Raw genomic sequence first — 16177 nt, forward strand, 5'->3', positions numbered from 1 at the left:
CTGGCTCATTGAAAGCAGAGTTGGTCACCCATCCTAGAGTGTCTGCAAGGACAGCTAGTTGGAAGAGGGATCTCCCTCTGAAATGTCCATGGACCAAACCTGACAGACACAGGTCTGAGGCAGCAGGAGAAGCTCAGAAGGGGCATGTGAGTGGGAAGGGAAGCACATGAGCGTGAGGAGGGGGCCTGAAGTGAGTTCTCTCCAGAGTGAGTGGGAGGGTCGGGGACACTGACTCAGAGGGGAATGCTGCAGTCTTACCTCCTGTTCCCAAGTTTTGCCAAAGAGATCACCACATGGGTTTGAGGCTAGAAGACCAGATAGGATGGGGTGTAGCATTTGGGAGGATGCCCAAAATCCAGGAGAAAGGACAAGAAACAATGCACCAGGAGGTGGGAGTGGGAACCCTGCAGCCCAGCTGATAGACATTCTTCTCCCTGTGCGCATGTGGGTGCACGCATGGCTCAGATGACTCTGATGGTTGGGTGACGCCTTGTCTGCTCAGGACCATCCAGCACAGAGGTCCACACAGCACAGTGGTGACATTGAGACCATCTGGACCTGCAGAGCCCTGCCTGGGAGAAAGAGGAAGCTTTGGGGCAGATGAAAGGAGCAAGAAGCTGACATACCTCCACCTGCCACACCCTCACGCACAACTCTGCCCCAACAATTAGGTGGAGGGAACAGGAACTAGGCTGGGTCTACAGAGCACTAGTGCTGAGGGAGCACATACCTCTGAGGAGCACCGGTTGGCCTGGGCTGCTCACAGATGGGTGTTTGGAAACTGAGAAAGGGGTTCTGGCTGGGCCTGACTGGCCAGCCCTGCAGGAAGATCAAAAAGTTGGGAGTAGGACATGAAGTTCGGGCTGAGGATGAAGGGTGAGTTGTCGGGAGGCGGCAGCCCAGTCTGGGGCAGACAGGCTGGCTTGGAAGAGCATTGGTCCTGGGAGGCAGGGCTCAGACAGAGCTCTCATCCAGGTGCTCCACAAGTTGTGTGTGCTTCCTCTTCTCCAAGATTCGGCTGAGCTCCTCAGCAAAGGAGCAGGGCCCTGCTGGCACCCCATTGTTGCTCTGCCTCAGAAGCACGTAGCTGTTGCCATTCATTCTGCGCAGGCGGCTTGGCAGGGCCACTAGCCCATTGGTCAGCTCGGTGGGGGGTGGGGGTGGAGGTGGGGGTGGTGGTGCTGGGGCACCCTCCCCAGGGATGATCTGGAGGCAGCCGCCTTCCAAGCCCCCAGCCCCCTCCCCATCGTCACCATCATCTTCCTCTCCTGGACACTGGCCGGAGACTGTCTGCAGCTGCACGGCAGAGCCCCCTGCCCGGGCAGCCCGACCCAGAGAGTATTTCCGTCGCCGACCTCCTCCTCTAACCCCTCTAAGACAGGCCACATAGAGGAGGGAGGAAGCCAGGATGAGGCAGAGTCCACCCAGGGCAGCGATGGCCAGCACGTAGAGCAGCCTCACATCAGGTGCCAGTTGTGCCCCGGGTATGGCAGGGGCCTGTGGGGCTGGGGCGGGAGTAACCTGCCGGACCTTGAGGCTGTACAAGGCCACCAAGGTGCGGAGGCTGTTCTCCTCAGCATAGCAGCTGTAGTTCCCACTATGCTCAGGTTGTGTGTCCGTCACCAGTAGCCCATCCACACCCACACGGTAGCCATCCTGCCCGTCGCGCAGGCCAACGCTCCCGTTGAACAGCCACAAGGCCCGAGCCAAGTTGGATGGCTGGTCACAAGGCAGAAGGACATCATCACCCCGGAGCACAGAGCGGGTCTTCAGTGGCGGTGGTGGCCCTGGAGGGAGGAGGGGACAGGAGGAACTGTTGATGCCCACCAGATGGTTCACTGTTAAGTCCTCAGCACCAACACAGACTGGAGTCATGGTGACAGATGACAAACCCTCTGCACTGATGGCCCATGCATGGTTTAGGTTGGCTCCAGACAGTGTCCTGGGCTCTTTTCCTACTCACTCTGTGAGCTCACCCTCTCCTGTGGTTTTAATCCCTGCCATCTGCCCATGATTCCTAGTCTCCACTTCCATCACAGAATTATCTCCTGAGCGCCAGACTTGAATATCGTCTATGTACTGGCATCTCCACATGAACTCTCTTGGACAAGTCACAGGAAAGAAAGCCAAAAACTGCCTCCCACCTTATTCCAGATCTTTCCTTGAATTGCAGTCACTGTGAATGGCACCACTAGCTACTCAGTTGTTTAAGTCAGAAATTTAGGAGTTTCCCTCGACTCTCTCCCTTTTTCTCTTCTCCCTTCCTCCTTCTCTTCCTTCCTTCCTTCCTTCCTTCCTTCTCTCTCTCTCTCTCTCTCTTCAAAAGGATTTTATTAACACAAGATAGGGAGAGCAAGAACCAGAGTATCACTCTGGCATATTCAATACAGAGGATCAAAATAGGGGTTTCATGCCTACAATTCTGGTGCCCTACCTTATATGCCACTTCTTGGGTGCTCCCCCTCACGTCTGAATCTAACCCTCACCAAGTTTCTGCCTGCAAAACCTCTCTAAGACCTGTTCACTTCTCTCCTTCCTCAACTGCTGGCCCACTCTGTCCATCTAGCCCATCACCATGCAGCAGTGAGGTAACCTTTCAATACACTTGTCTGATGCCATCCTCCTGCTTCCAAACACTCCCTGGCCTCTTCTCCAGCTCCTTCTTTCGTTGCTCAAAATATAGCAAGCTCTTTGTTGTCTGTGGTTTCTTCTACTCTGGTGCCACTCCTTTCCCCATGTCTGGTTAACTTGGGGGAAAAAGCATAGTGTTGATCAAAAGAACAAAGTCCGGTCAGACTGCTGGGGTCAGGACAGAATCTGACCTTGCTGTTTAATTGCTGATTAACTCTGGGAAGTTTACTTATTCTACTTGTATAAGAAAAAGATATCTTTCCTATGTCTTTTATAGGAAAGATAAAGGCACCTTGGGCTGGCAAGATAGCTTACCTGGATAGTGTACCTGCTTTCTTTGTCATGCATGTGACCTGGGGTTGAACCTGGCACCTACTGCACTGAAGGAAGCTTTAGTGTTGTAGTGTTTTTCCTTGTCCTCTCTGTCTTTTTATCTGAAAATCTGATTCAGAACAGTGAAGGCTCTAGCAGCAGGAACAACTGACACCTCTCTTATAGGAACTAAGTGAGAATAAGTGAGGTAGTACATGTCACTAGGGAGGCTGCACAGTGGATATAGTGTTGGATTAAAAGCACAAGATCCGGGAGTTGGGCGGTAGCGCAGCAGGTTAAGCACACATGGCACGAAGCACAAGGACTGGTGTAAGGATCCCGGTTCAAGCCCCCGGCTCCCCACCTGCAGGGGAGTCGATTCACAGGCAGTGAAGCAGGTCTACAGGTGTCTATCTTTCTCTCCCCTGCTCTGTCTTCCCCTCCTCTCTCCATATCTCTCTGTCCTATTTAACAACAATGACATCAATAACAACAACTACTACAACAATAAAAAAAAAAAAAAACAAGGGCAACAAAAGGGAAAATAAAAAAAAAAGCACAAGATCCTAAATTCAATCCATGATGATCCATATGTCAGAGTGATGTTCCAGTTCTCTCTTGTGTTAATAAATAAAAAAGGAGATAGTGCATGGAGGCATCTGGCCATAGTAAGTATCAATACATGTTAACTAGGTTAATCAATGTATGCTTTTCCATATCAGCTTAGTCATCTAATCTTGCTTTTTTTTTTTTTTTTTTTTAACCAGAGCACTGCTCAGCTCTGGCTTATGGCAGTATGGGAAACTGAACCTGGGACTTGAGAGCCTCATGCATGAGAGTCTCTTTGCATAACCATTATACTATACCCCCCACCCTAGCCATCTAATCTTCCACAGGGAAGTACTCATTATTCTTCTAAGCCTTTGTCATAGTTGAAATTATATCTATGGCATAAAAAACAGTGGAAATAATTAGAATGAATAATTTTCATATCATTTGACTGCCTCCTCCCCTTCCCTACCAACCTCCCATCCTCACTTTTGGCTCCAGAAGTGACAAGAAACTTTACATGTCCAGGTTGTTTCCTCAGTTCTGATTCTTTTGGGCAACAAGTGTTTGTCTAGCAGTTACTCTGCACCAGATTCTGTGTTGAACCACCCTCCTTCAAAGTCCCAGGCACTGCCATTCAGATACACACAGGCACATATAGATGAGGGCAAAATGCAGAGCAGCCAGATCCACATACCCATGGATGTCCTCTTACCTGTGTCCCTGTAGCCCTCACAGCCTCGGTTTCCTCTCTCTATGTCCTGGATCAGTGCAGTTCTGGAGAGAGAAGATGAGGCCTCCTGACCAAGGGGAGCTGGGCTTTGGCTGCCCCAGTAGAAAGGTCAGTGGGGGGAGTCAGGTGGTAGCACAGCTGGTTAAGTGCATGTGGCACAAAGCGCAAGGACCAGCATAAGGTTCAAGCCCCCCCCCCCGCGCCCCACCTGCAGTGGTGTCGCTTCACAAGCGGTGAAGCAGGTCTGCAGGTGTCTATCTTTCTCTCTCCCTTTGTCTTCCCCTTCTCTCTCCATTTCTCTCTGTCGTATCCAACGACAATGACAATAACTATAATAATCAAACAACAAGGGCAACAAAAGGGAATGAATAAATATTTGGGAAAAAAAAAAGAGGGAGTCGGGCTATAGCGCAGCGGGTTAAGCACAGGTGGCGCAAAGCACAAGGACTGGCATAAGGATCTCAGTTCGAACCCCGGCTCCCCACCTACAGGGGAGTCGCTTCACAGGCAGTGAAGCAGGTCTGCAGGTGTCTATCTTTCTCTCCCCTCTCTGTCTTCCCCTCCTCTCTCCATTTCTCTCTGTCCTATCCAACAACAACTACAATAATAACCACAACAATAAAACAACAAGGGCAACAAAAGGGAATAAATAAATAAAATAAATATAAAAAAAAATTTTAAAAAAAGAGTCCATCCACCTTCCAGACTTAAAAAAAAAAGAAAGAAGGGTCAGTGGGACTGTTCCCAGCAACTAGCTTCCCCTGCCACAGGCAGCCCTTCTTCCACTACTCAGGCCTTGAGCCCCTGGGACCCTCACTCCAGCAACTGCCTACCTGCTACTCCGGGGCCTGTTGCTGATATTGGTGGCCACCACACAGGAATGGGTGCCGGAGTCCCAGCCACAGTAGGGGTCCCGTGCCAGGATGCAGTCATAGCAGGAATGGTAGCGGGAACAGCTGGACAGGGGTAGCTGGATGACTCCACTGGGGGCCCCCACATAGAGGCTGTGCTGGGAGCCAGAGAGGAGAGCTGGTTAGTAACTGCCCTGCCCCACTTACAGACAGACACACAGCCAACTGTGTAGCCTCCCTCCCCACATGCTAGACTCTAGCAAAGTCATAATGAGGGTCACAAGTCTGGAGTACCTGCATCAGAGAGATGACCAAATTCTCCACAGACTGGAGCTCCTTGAACACTTGTGTTTCCTCAATAATGTGCATCCCAGTGCCCAGGACCACAGCCTTGTGGATCCAGCCATCAGCTGGTACGTAAAGAGCAAGGGGTCAGACTCCAGCAAAGGAGTCTGCTCCCAGCCCCCTGTAATAACCTAGTGGGAGCAGCTTGGTAGTCAAGAGGTAAAGGACAGGGGTTCAGTCAGCAGTAGTGGGCCCTCAGAATTCTAGGAACTCTCAGCTAGTCATCTGGTTCAGCAACATTAGTGATCAGGGCCAAATGTTACTATAGTTGGTGACAAAAGTCAAAGTCACCAAGAGTCAGTAGCCACCAGGGGCTGGCAGTAAGTATTATTCATTGAAGAATCAACACCAGTGGGGCAGGGTAGATAGCATAATGGTTACGCAAAGAGACTTTCATGCCTGGGACTCCAAAGTCCCAGGTTCAGTTCCCATACCACCATAAGCCAGAGCTGAGTAGTACTCTGGTAAAAAAAAAAAAAATCAACACCAGGGTTTTGTGATCCGGGCTCATGGGGGGGGGGGAGATGATGACAGAGGGGTAGAGAGGTGGTAGAGGTCAACAGGAGTCAAGAACTTAGGACAGCAGTCAGTAGAGGGCTCCAGTCAGGGGTCAGAAGCACCTGTGCCCAGAAAGAGCAGGTCATAGGTGGACCCAGCAGGTGTGGGGACAGGTGTCCCCGTGAGGTGTGTGTAACGCACACTGCGCTTGAGCAGCAAGGGTCGTCCACGTGTGGGCAGCACAGGCCGAGCCATCAGTGGGTGCAACTTCACAAAGTCCAAGACCAGAGAGGGCAAGTCCTGGGATGAGTTGTAGCCCCGGCTGCGCAATGAATCTGTGATACACTGGAGGAAATGGGCAGAGGGACAGTATAATGAGCCTGAGAATTCTGCCCCTGCACATCCTCCTAGGGGTTCTGTCTACTTGGCATGCTCTCACTCCCCAGGCCTGGGCACTCACTGAGCCAGGCCGCGGTTCTGGCACCCCACCCTCATAGCGGCCCCAGCGCCGGGCACCATCCTGGTACTCCATGTACGGGCCTGTGAAAACAGCCTGCACCTCAGCCAGGTCGTAGCGGCAGATAGCAGAGGCCTCCAGGGTCTTCCTAGGGATGCAATATAGGAGAGGAGGCTGAGTCACAATGAGTGGCTAGCTGCCAAGCCCAGATCCTGCTGTGACCCTGGCCAACCTTAGCTCTGGGCCCGCAGGGTCTCTTGTATAGGTCAGCTGGCCACTGTAGCCTTGGACCCCTGGCTAGCTAGACCTGCCCGGAATCCTCTTTGCAGCCATCCTCCCCACAGTGGATTCCATCTCGTCCTCCTTGATCTCCTCTCCAGCCCCTGTGCTGTCCCTGGTTCCTCGCCTCCCCTCTGTCCTTGTACTGACCACTGTGTGGTCAGCGTGAAGACCGCATAGAAGTGTGTGTGGGCTGATGCATCAGCATCCAGGCTGCAGACGTCGCGCAGTATCTCGTACTGCGGGATGTGGCAGAAGAGACGCGCCTTTAGGAAGGAGGTCCACTTCTTCTGTAGGATCTTCTTCCCTCCCAAGTCTCCCTGGGGAGGTGGGAGCATAGTGTCAGGGGTCAAAGGCCAAAGTTCAGCTGCTCTGCCCTCGCGCCAGCCTCTGTGCCACCCACCTTGCACACCCGGGCCACACGGGCCACACGGTGGCTGTTGCGGCTCTGAGGGAAGCTGCTGGAGCCCTCCTCAGCAGCACGTTCCGTGAAGAAGTAGTAGACCTTGTCATCGTCACCCACTGCACTGGCCTTGCTCTCCCGCACCAGGACAGAGAACACGAACTCTGCATCTGCAGGGCAGGCCATTCAGGGGATTTCTAATACAGGCTGGAGACTGCCCCCGCCTCTACCCCACTGGACACAAGTAGACAGGCTCACCTGTGGGCTTGGGGACGGGATGCTTAACTCCTTGGGGAGGGAGGGCTCACATCTAGCCCCCACCCCCATCATGGTGGGCCTCATGCTAACTAACCATTAAGCCAGTGCATTGGCGCCTCCTCCGTTCTCAGGGAGTGTGGGTGGCGGCTCCGGCGGATGTCAGGAATACTTCGAAACTCATACTGTGTGGCTGTGTAGAGGCCTCCATCTGGGACAGGGACGTATCACAAACAACAAGACACAACACATGGGCAGCAAGTCCCTGTGATCAGACCTATGTCCACAGATGGATGGCTGTGGATGAGAGGCCAGGCAGGGAGGAAGGTCACTCACCAATAATGAGGCCTGTGAAGCCTCGGGCTGGGTCATAAGGACACTTCTCCTTCCCCTCCTCAAAGCTGGCTGGCAAGGTGAAGGCCTCAGCATCCTGAGGGAATGAGGGGCAGGTATCAGGATGAAGGCAGATGGCAGGACCCATGATCAAAACAATCTGAGCACAGGGCCAGACCAGGCATACTCACAATAGCTGCACAGAGGGGCTGGAAGGCGTGAGTGCCACAGGCGTAGAGGTGGGTGGCGTTAAGTCGTTGTAGGAAGCGCACATGGTTGAAGCATTCGGTCTACAAGAGAGATAGGGGGGCTGTGAGGGTCTAGTCTACTTGAAGGCCTTCTCCACTTAGTCTAAACTTGCCGACTTATTTATTTTTACCAGAGTACTTTTTATTTATATTTCTTTATTGGGGGATTAATGTTTTACAGTAATCAGAGTCAACAGTAATCAGAGTACTTCTGAGCTCTGGCATATGGTGGTGCTGGTAACTGAACCTGGGACCTCCAAGCCTAAAAATGAAACGAAAATGGCATGAAAGCCATTTGGATAAACATTATGTTATCAGGTGGAGGGTAGATAGCATAATGGTTATGCAACCAGACTCTTATGCCTGAGGCTCCAAAGTCCCAGGTTCAACCCCACACCACCATAAGCCGAAGCTGAACAGTGCTCTGGTAAAAAAAAAAAAAAAAAATTATGTTATCTCCCCAGATTGCCCTCATAGTCTATTTTTTAAAAAAAGATTTATTAATTGTGAGGGGAGGAATATGTTTCTCATGAGATAAAACAAGAAACCAGAATATCACTCTGGTACACGTGGCAACAGGGATGGAAGCAGGAACCTCAGGCATGCAAGTCTGTTGCTCTACCAGCAGAACTACTTCCCCAGGCACTGGCTTTGTAGCCTTGCTTTTGGGCTCACCTATAGGACAGATAGTTCTTTTCAAGATCTGGCAGACTTCCTGACTGCCTCGAATATTCCCTGGAACTCCGTGTCCTTTGGTCACTGACTCTTCTGTTTCTGGGACACACACAGCCAGCTTCTCCAGTACCCTAGTTTTGGGGTTCCCTAACCCTGAGCTGCGTCCCTCACATCTCTTTCTCAGCAATGCTCCTTGCCCCCCACCCCACGGTGACAGTACCAAATAGTTACCACTAACACACCAGACTCATCCGCCAAGATCGAAGCTCAAATCCTCCTCAGCACCTTCCCTCCCAAACCTGCTTACTCAGCCTTTCCCACCTCTCTCCATCTACCCAGCCTGTTACTCAGCCCTGGAACCAGGAGTCACCCCTGTGGCTTCCCACTCCTCCAGTCCCTCTCTGACTGTATCCTAAATAGCTCTCGGCTTGGTCCACTTTCCCTCTGCCTCCATGAAGTCTCCAGATCACCACCTTCATCTCTTTCCTGGACAGGAACAGCAGACACTGACAGATTTCCTAACCCTCTGCCACTGTTTATAAAAATGACTTTGTAGGGGCAAGGTGGTGGTGCACCTGGTTGAGCGCACACATTACAGTGTACAAGGACCCAGGTTCAAGCCCTTGGCCCCCACCTGCAGGGGGGAAAGCTTCATGAGTGGTAAAGCATGTCAGCAGGTGTCTCTCTGTCTCTCTCCCTTTCTATCTCCCCTCTCAATTTCTCTCTGTCTCTATCCAAGAAGAAATATACTTAAAAAATAAAAATAAATAAAAATCACTTTGTGTGGGGCCAGGTGGTGGCACACTTGGTTGAGCACACGTTACAATGCACAAGGACCAGGGTTCAAGCTCCCGACCCCCACCTGCAGGGGGGAAGCTTTGCAAGTGTCTCTTTCTGTCTCTCTCCCTCTCTATCTCCCCCTTCCTTCTTGATTTCTCTCTGTCTCTACCCAGGAAAGAAAGGAAGGAAGAAAGAAAAGAAGAAATAAAGAGAGAAAGACAATTATATGGCTCAGGAGGTGGTGCAATGGCTAGAGTGCTGAACTGACCAGCACGAGGTCCTAAGGTTGATCCCTGGCATCAAGTATGCCAGAGTGATGCTCTATTTCTCTCTCTCTCTCATAAATACATCTTTCAAATTTTTTATATTATCTTTATTTATTTATTGGATAGAGACAGACAGAAATCAAGAGGGAAGGGAGGGACAGAGAGGGTGAGAGACAGAGAGATACCTGTAGCACTGCTTCACCACTTGCAAAGCTTTCCCCCTGCAGGTGGGGACTAGGGGCTCAAACCTGAGTCCTTGCGCATTGTAACATGTGTGCTCAATCAGGTGTGCCACCACCCGGCCCACAAATACATCTTTTAAAAAGTATTTTATTCAACGAATTAGGAATAAGCATAGAAAAAGCATATATATATATGTTTAATTTTTAAAGATGTATTTGTTTATGGACTGCGGAGTTAGCATAATGGTTCTGTAAAAGACTTTCATGCCTGAGGCTCTACACCACCACCATAAGCCAGAGCTGAGCAGTGCTCTGGAATCAATCTCTCTTTTTCTCTCTCTGTATTGCTTTCATTAAAACTAAATAAATAAAATTTTTAAAAGGTGTATTTATTTATTAATGAGAGAGAAACGAGGTGAAAGAGAACCAGAGCATCATTCTAGCACATGCCATGCTCACGAATGAACTCAGGACCTCATGCTTGAGAGTCAAATGCTTTATCTACCTTCAGGACACTTTCTGGCCACCCAGGCTTTGCTGGAACTTTACACTTGCACTATTCTACCACTCCCAGCCACTCCCTCCCTTTCTCTCCTTTTAAATTCTTTTTTTTTTTTTTCAAGTAGAGGAAAAGGTAGAGAGGGGAGAAGAAAAGGAAAGCCTCCATAGCTCATTCCTGAATTTGTAATGCTTCCCTTTGCATGGCGGCCCCATCACATGTATGAAGCTATTGACTCTTAGCGTCTTTGCACTGCTAGATCCTTCCTCTTGCCTTTTACTATTTCATAGGGTTATTCTGTTTTATATGTCCTTTAACAAAAGATTTATTTCATATACTTCATGTGTGAGAGAGTGAATTTCACATGAAAGAGAGAAAGAAAGAAGCCAGAGCACCAATCCCTACGCAAAGTGCATGAAGTTAGCCAGAGCCTCAGATAAGCAAGTTCTATGCTCCATCGGTTATTTCCCCAGTCTCCTAGGGCTATTCTTTATCTATCAGTTTTATCCTAGAGCTCAGCTCTGGCTTATGGTGGAACAGGGGATCATAGGGTTATTTTGGAACTAGGTAAAATAGGCCTGGGGAGGCAGCATAATAGTTATGCAAATAGATTTCATGCCTGAGACTCTGAGGTCCCAGGTTCAATCCCCAGTGCCCCATAAACCAAAGCGCCAGTATTTCTGTGTCTTTCTTTCTGTATCTATTTCATTAACATAAAATAAATAAAATATTTTAAAAATAGACTTAGGTAAGATAACAGATAAGTCAGCACCTACTAGAGCTAATTTCTTGTTATAATTATTTGTGAGGCCAGAGGAGGGAGGTGAAGATACCATCCCTGGCCAAGCTGACAGGTTGCCTGATGTCTGGATTAGCAGCGCTGAGCCCAGGGCACTGTAGCAGCATCTGCAGTCTCTTGTGTTTCTGTGGCCTCTGAGCAGGACCTATCCAGCAGCGTCCCCATCAAGCCTGACCTTGCCAGCTGTGGAAGAGGAGTGGGGGGTGGGGAAGGACCTGGGGACAGGGAGGACCACATACCTGGTTGTTTTTCCCTTTTTGATGACATTTTTTTTGCATCTCTGGGGAGGCTTCCCAGAGGATCTGCATGAAGAGAAGAGAACAGATTGGTACACTAGACTCAGCACCCTCCCTTTTTTCATTCTTGTTGGACAACAACACCCCAAAGAACTTGGAAACGAGTCTGTGTGTGTATGTAGGAGGTAAGTTTCAGGAGAAGAGATCTGGGCTCTCTCAGGGGTGGGAAGGACATTGCTTTGTGACCCACGGACCACAGGAAACTAGCAGGGCTCTCAGGAAGCTGAGGTTCTGGGGAGCTGGGTAAAACTAGATATCCTTGGGGTGACCCAGGAACTGACCTCTTTGTGGGTCCCATCTCCTATGTCATGGGCATTGAGAGAGAACAGGGCACCTCGGGCTCCCACTAGTAGCCTGGCCGAGGCCTCCTCCAGAAGCAGTGTTGAGTAGTTCTGGGCCTGGCCCTTGAAGTGTCGGGTCCCAGAGAGTTCTAGGGAAAGCAGGAGTTGTAAGCCCTGCCTCGGGGCTGCCTCCCTAGCCCAGCCATGGTTCCTGTGGCCTCTAACCTTCATAGGAAATGGTCATCCGCGGAGTGGCATCTAGTTCTCGGGAAGGTCTCCTCAGTGAGGGTCCAGGCACTGCGGTGGCTGTGAGGAAGCTTAGAAGGAGGGGCCAGAGCCTCCCCCACATCTTCCTGTGGGGCCCCAGACAAATGAGACGCCCAAGGGGAGCCAGGGACAGGGTCAAGGGGACAATGGAAAGAATATTCACAGCGGTTAAGGTCCAGGGAGGTCACTTGGAAGGTCAGGGGTCATGGGGCCAGGGAGGGTCCCGGGACTTGGGGGACATAGAATCAGATGGTGGTATGGCCATGGAATGCCAGGTGAGGGTCAGAGGGAGGAATGGATCACACACTGTCTTTCTGCATCAAATACAAGCTCCATGGTGAGAGGAAGTCATGGGGTCTCAAAGGGATTGTTGTTCACTGATGGGGGGTCACCCTGCCCCAACAGCAGGGTTCGTCATGGTTCGAAGGTCCGTTTTCTAAAGAAAAAACAGGAGGGAAAGCTCTGTAATCTGTGTATGGGTGGAAGGTAGATGGTGCTACCCCTGGACTTCAGGTGGCACTGAAGGGAAGAGGCCCAACAGCCACAGAACCCCCAGCTGGAAGTGGCTCTCTGCTCAGATGTAGGAAGTTGTGTGGAATTCATTCTCCTCAAAAGACCTTAGACCCCCCTCAGCCCAACCCCAATGCACAGTTTGAAAGTCAAAAACAGGAGCCAGGCAGTGGCGCACCTGGTTGAGCACACGTTTGTTACCTTGCACAAGAACTTGGGTTCAAGCCCCAGCATCCCACCTGCAGGGGAGATGTTTTAGGAGTAGTGAAGCAAGTGTTGCAGGTTTCTCTCTGTCTCTCTCGCTCTCTATCTCTTCCCTCCTCTCTCAATTTCTCTATCCTATCAAGCAAAGAAAAAAAAGTTATAAGAAAGGAGGCTGGGCGGTAGCACAGCAGGTTAAGCGCACGTGCCACAAAGCGAAGGACCGGCGTAAGGATCCTGGTTCGAGCCTCCGGCTCCCCACCTGCAGGGGGTGTTGCTTCACGGGTGGTGAAGCAGGTCTGCAGGTGTCTGTCTTCCCCTCCTCTCTCCATTTCTCTCTGTCCTATCCAATAACGAGGACCTCAATAACAACAGCAATAATAACTATAACAATAAAACAACAAAGGCAACAAATGGGAAAATAAATATAAAAAATAAATAAATCTCAAAAAAAAAAGAAAAAGAAAAGGAGAGAAAGGAAGAATCAGGCTTTCATCTAAGCAGAGCTTGGGTTCTCTCAGATGAGCCTCAGCCTGAGAAGTTACCCCCTTCCCCCACAGGGTGCAAGGAGGATGGGCTGAGTTAATGGGCCTTTGTTTGTTTTGTCCTGTTTTCCCTCGGCTTTTCCTTTTCCCTGGCCTGAGATCTCCCTCTGGAATTTCTCTCTAATTAGACACTTCTCAGCACTGCTCTCTGAGGGGGTGCACCCAGTCTAAGCGAGTCCGTACTGCACCCTGTAGCTAGGCACCCACACGTGCCCCTACCTGCCAACAAGCACTGGCATTGGTGGAGGGGTACCCCCCACACAGGTGTAATGTCTATGCAGTCTGTAGAGGGCAAAGTCAGTAACTGAGCCATGAGTACCAGTGAAAAGTTGAATAGTAGGGTCCCTGGGCTCCTTGCTACCACCACCCTACACCCCTGCCCTCACCTCCTGGGGTCTGTGCCTATATCTGGACATTCCCTCCAGCCAACTAGTTGGAGGTGGGGAGGTGCAGGTGACAGACTGAGGGGCCTGCTGAAGACTTCCTGGGCTGGGCTAGATGTGAAAGAAGCCTCACCCAACGATCTCATTAGACACCTACAGATGAGGCCAAAGGGGCCACTTGCCTCTCCCCACCCTTCCCGGTCAAACATTAACTGTGTGGCCTTGATGCACTGGGAGCCTGCCAGAGATAGAAGAGGGATTTGGAGCCTTTGATTCAAGAGGGAAAGGTCAGCACTATAGTAGGCAGAGCCCAGAGGCAGAGTCAGGAGAAGCAGTAGAAAGAGGGTCCCTGGACAAGGGAAAGCTCCTGGTTTGGGGGCTGGGGCAGCAGGAGACCTCGGTAAACTTTCCATGTCCTAGTCCTCACTCTAGAGGCACACCTGTTTACCTTTAGAACCTCCTATTTGCTTAGCACAGAAGTAGGGGATCAGGGGAGGGAACCCAATGCTGAGGAGAGATCTGGGATTGGACAGAAGAAGCACACCCAGGCCAGGGGAGCCACTCAGAGCCAGAGCGTGGTGCATGGCACACTTACACTGGTTTACGCAGGGGTCCAGAGTTGGAGGGGTGCGTGCGCAGTGTGCACACAACTGCTGGGGGCGGGGGGAGAAGGGGGATGTGAGCACATGCCCTACACAGAGTTGTGCACATGCAGTCATGGGGAGGTCTGTGTGCACATGTCACAGGAGTTCACTCTTACTCATGTGGAAGGCTGGATTCAAACGGCCATCCATCCAGCAGAGATTGGCAAGGAGACTTCTAAACCTGTACATGTGTGTGGGAAGGATTGTGCCTGGAAGGGCCTGTTCATCCCCACCTGTACCCCCCCCCCCACACTCAGAAAGTCACTACACAGGGGGTCAGGCACAGTCAATGTTCACCAAAGGGCCAAATCCAAGTGTGTCCACACCATCTTTAAACACATCAGTACAAAGCTCGTGAAGCAAGGGGCTGCCAGTGTCCAGTGGGTGCCGAGCAGCCCTTGGGTCCTTTTCCTGAGCCTCAGCTCCAAGAGCGTGTGGAGTGAGGAGGGAGGCTTCTGACACCTGACACTCAAAAAGTATGGATGGCCAGGTGTGGGCAGCTTTTCCAGGGAGGGAGGAGACTGGAACTCCTTCCTGCAGGACGCCACCCCAGCTTTAACAAAGGAAAGAGGGAATGGAACCCAATAGCTCATCTGGTACTCTTCTACTTCTAGGTACCATCCCCCCCCCAATTAATTTCACACCCAGTTTATTTCCATATATTCTCTGACAATCATTTGCATTGCAGTGTACTATACACTCTCAAGATACAATGAGGTCCTAGGCCTTCCTGTGGGTCTTGGGTCAGAGCTTCCCCCATCTTACCCTGTTAGGAGGGGGCGGGGCCAAATGGGGGTGAGGCTGCCACCCCCTGCCCAGAGGTAAAGAGGTTTCAGGGTCTCCCAGTTCACAACCAGCACTCTACCCCCCAGTTTGGGTTCCTCCCCATGTCCAGCGCCCCCTTCACAACCCCCAACTCTGACCCCCTTCCCACTATTCGATTCCGGGGCGGGGGTGGGGTATTGAGGAGGGGGAGGAGACACCCTCCCTTCCCCCCCTGCGCAGGATCAGCTGGCGTAGGATCAGCTGGCTCGGATCTCAACCCCAGAAGCCCACCTGCCTAGTGTGAGCAGGGGGAGGCTCCCTCTGCCCAGTCGGACGACGGCCTCTCCCGGCCTGAGGGCCTCGCCTCCGTGCCCCATCCCTCACCCTGTGACAGCCCGCGGGGCTCTCTCCGTCTCAGCGCTAACCTCAATCTCTGCTGCTGTAGCCCGAGGACGAGCTCTCCTTCGATCCCGCCGGACAGACGCCGGGAGATGTGACCCAGATCCCGGGGACAGCGCTCGGCACGCGGGCCCCCACCCCACGCGGCTCCCCGCGCCGGCGGGTCTGCGCCCCGCGCTGCCTGAGGCCTGGCTCGCGCCCCTCTGGAGCCCGTGTGCGGGGCTGGGGGCTCGGCGGCGAGGAAGGCCGGGCGAATCCCTGCCCCGGGCCCCTCCCCGCGCCCGGCCGCGCCGCCCTCGGGCTCCCCGCCTCTCACCTTTGCGCTCGGATCCCGGGCCATGGAGACGGGGACGCGCGGCGCCGCGGCCCCACAGCCCCAGCTGCGAGGAAGGGGCGGCTGCGGGAGGCCGGGCGGGGTGGAGGCGGAGCCGGGGGTGGGGCGGGGGCCCGCGAGGCTGGAGCGCGGAGGCAGGTCCGCAGGGTGGTGCGGGGACCAGCTCCCTCTTTCCGCGGCCTCCGCGCTACACAATGGAGACGGTTTGAGGCTCTGGCTCGCACGCAGCTCTGGGGCATCTGCTGCCTCCCCCACGCCCCCTCCCGCTCCCGCTCTCGCCCCCGCGGTTCGCTCCCGTATCGCCCCCTGGTGGTGAGTTCACCATACGGCGCGCCCCCATCGACTCACCTTCCCGCTAGACCTGAGATGATAACTCAGGACTGCAGGAGACCAGCAAACCTGTCCGCTAGGACGTCGCCTCTCCCAGGGCCTTCGGTCCATCCTATCACTTGGACGA

At 52.4% G+C, this 16177-nt stretch overlaps 1 protein-coding gene across 2 annotated transcripts; it reads right to left on the reverse strand.

Annotated features, from left to right (window-relative positions):
* Positions 1–147: 147 nt before the first annotated feature.
* SEMA4G (semaphorin 4G) lies at positions 148–15752 on the reverse strand. Of its 2 annotated transcripts, none has more exons than XM_060171473.1 (15): positions 15703–15752; positions 11898–12375; positions 11673–11821; positions 11335–11397; positions 7838–7936; positions 7650–7743; positions 7411–7524; positions 7059–7228; positions 6806–6975; positions 6380–6524; positions 6042–6264; positions 5371–5486; positions 5059–5234; positions 4208–4269; positions 148–1787 (listed from the first exon to the last, which is right to left on the reverse strand). In XM_060171473.1, the coding sequence occupies exons 2-15, from the start codon at positions 12019–12021 to the stop codon at positions 955–957; spliced, it is 2538 nt and encodes an 845-aa protein (XP_060027456.1). In that variant the 5' UTR covers positions 12022–12375; positions 15703–15752; the 3' UTR covers positions 148–954. The 2 variants fall into 2 exon arrangements, with proteins under 2 accessions (XP_060027456.1, XP_060027455.1); XM_060171472.1 differs by lacking the exon at positions 15703–15752 and adding an exon at positions 15413–15659.
* Between the last annotated feature and the right edge of the window lie 425 nt (positions 15753–16177).

Source organism: Erinaceus europaeus, chromosome 14, assembly GCF_950295315.1.
Source record: "Erinaceus europaeus chromosome 14, mEriEur2.1, whole genome shotgun sequence".
Lineage (NCBI taxonomy): Eukaryota > Metazoa > Chordata > Mammalia > Eulipotyphla > Erinaceidae > Erinaceus > Erinaceus europaeus.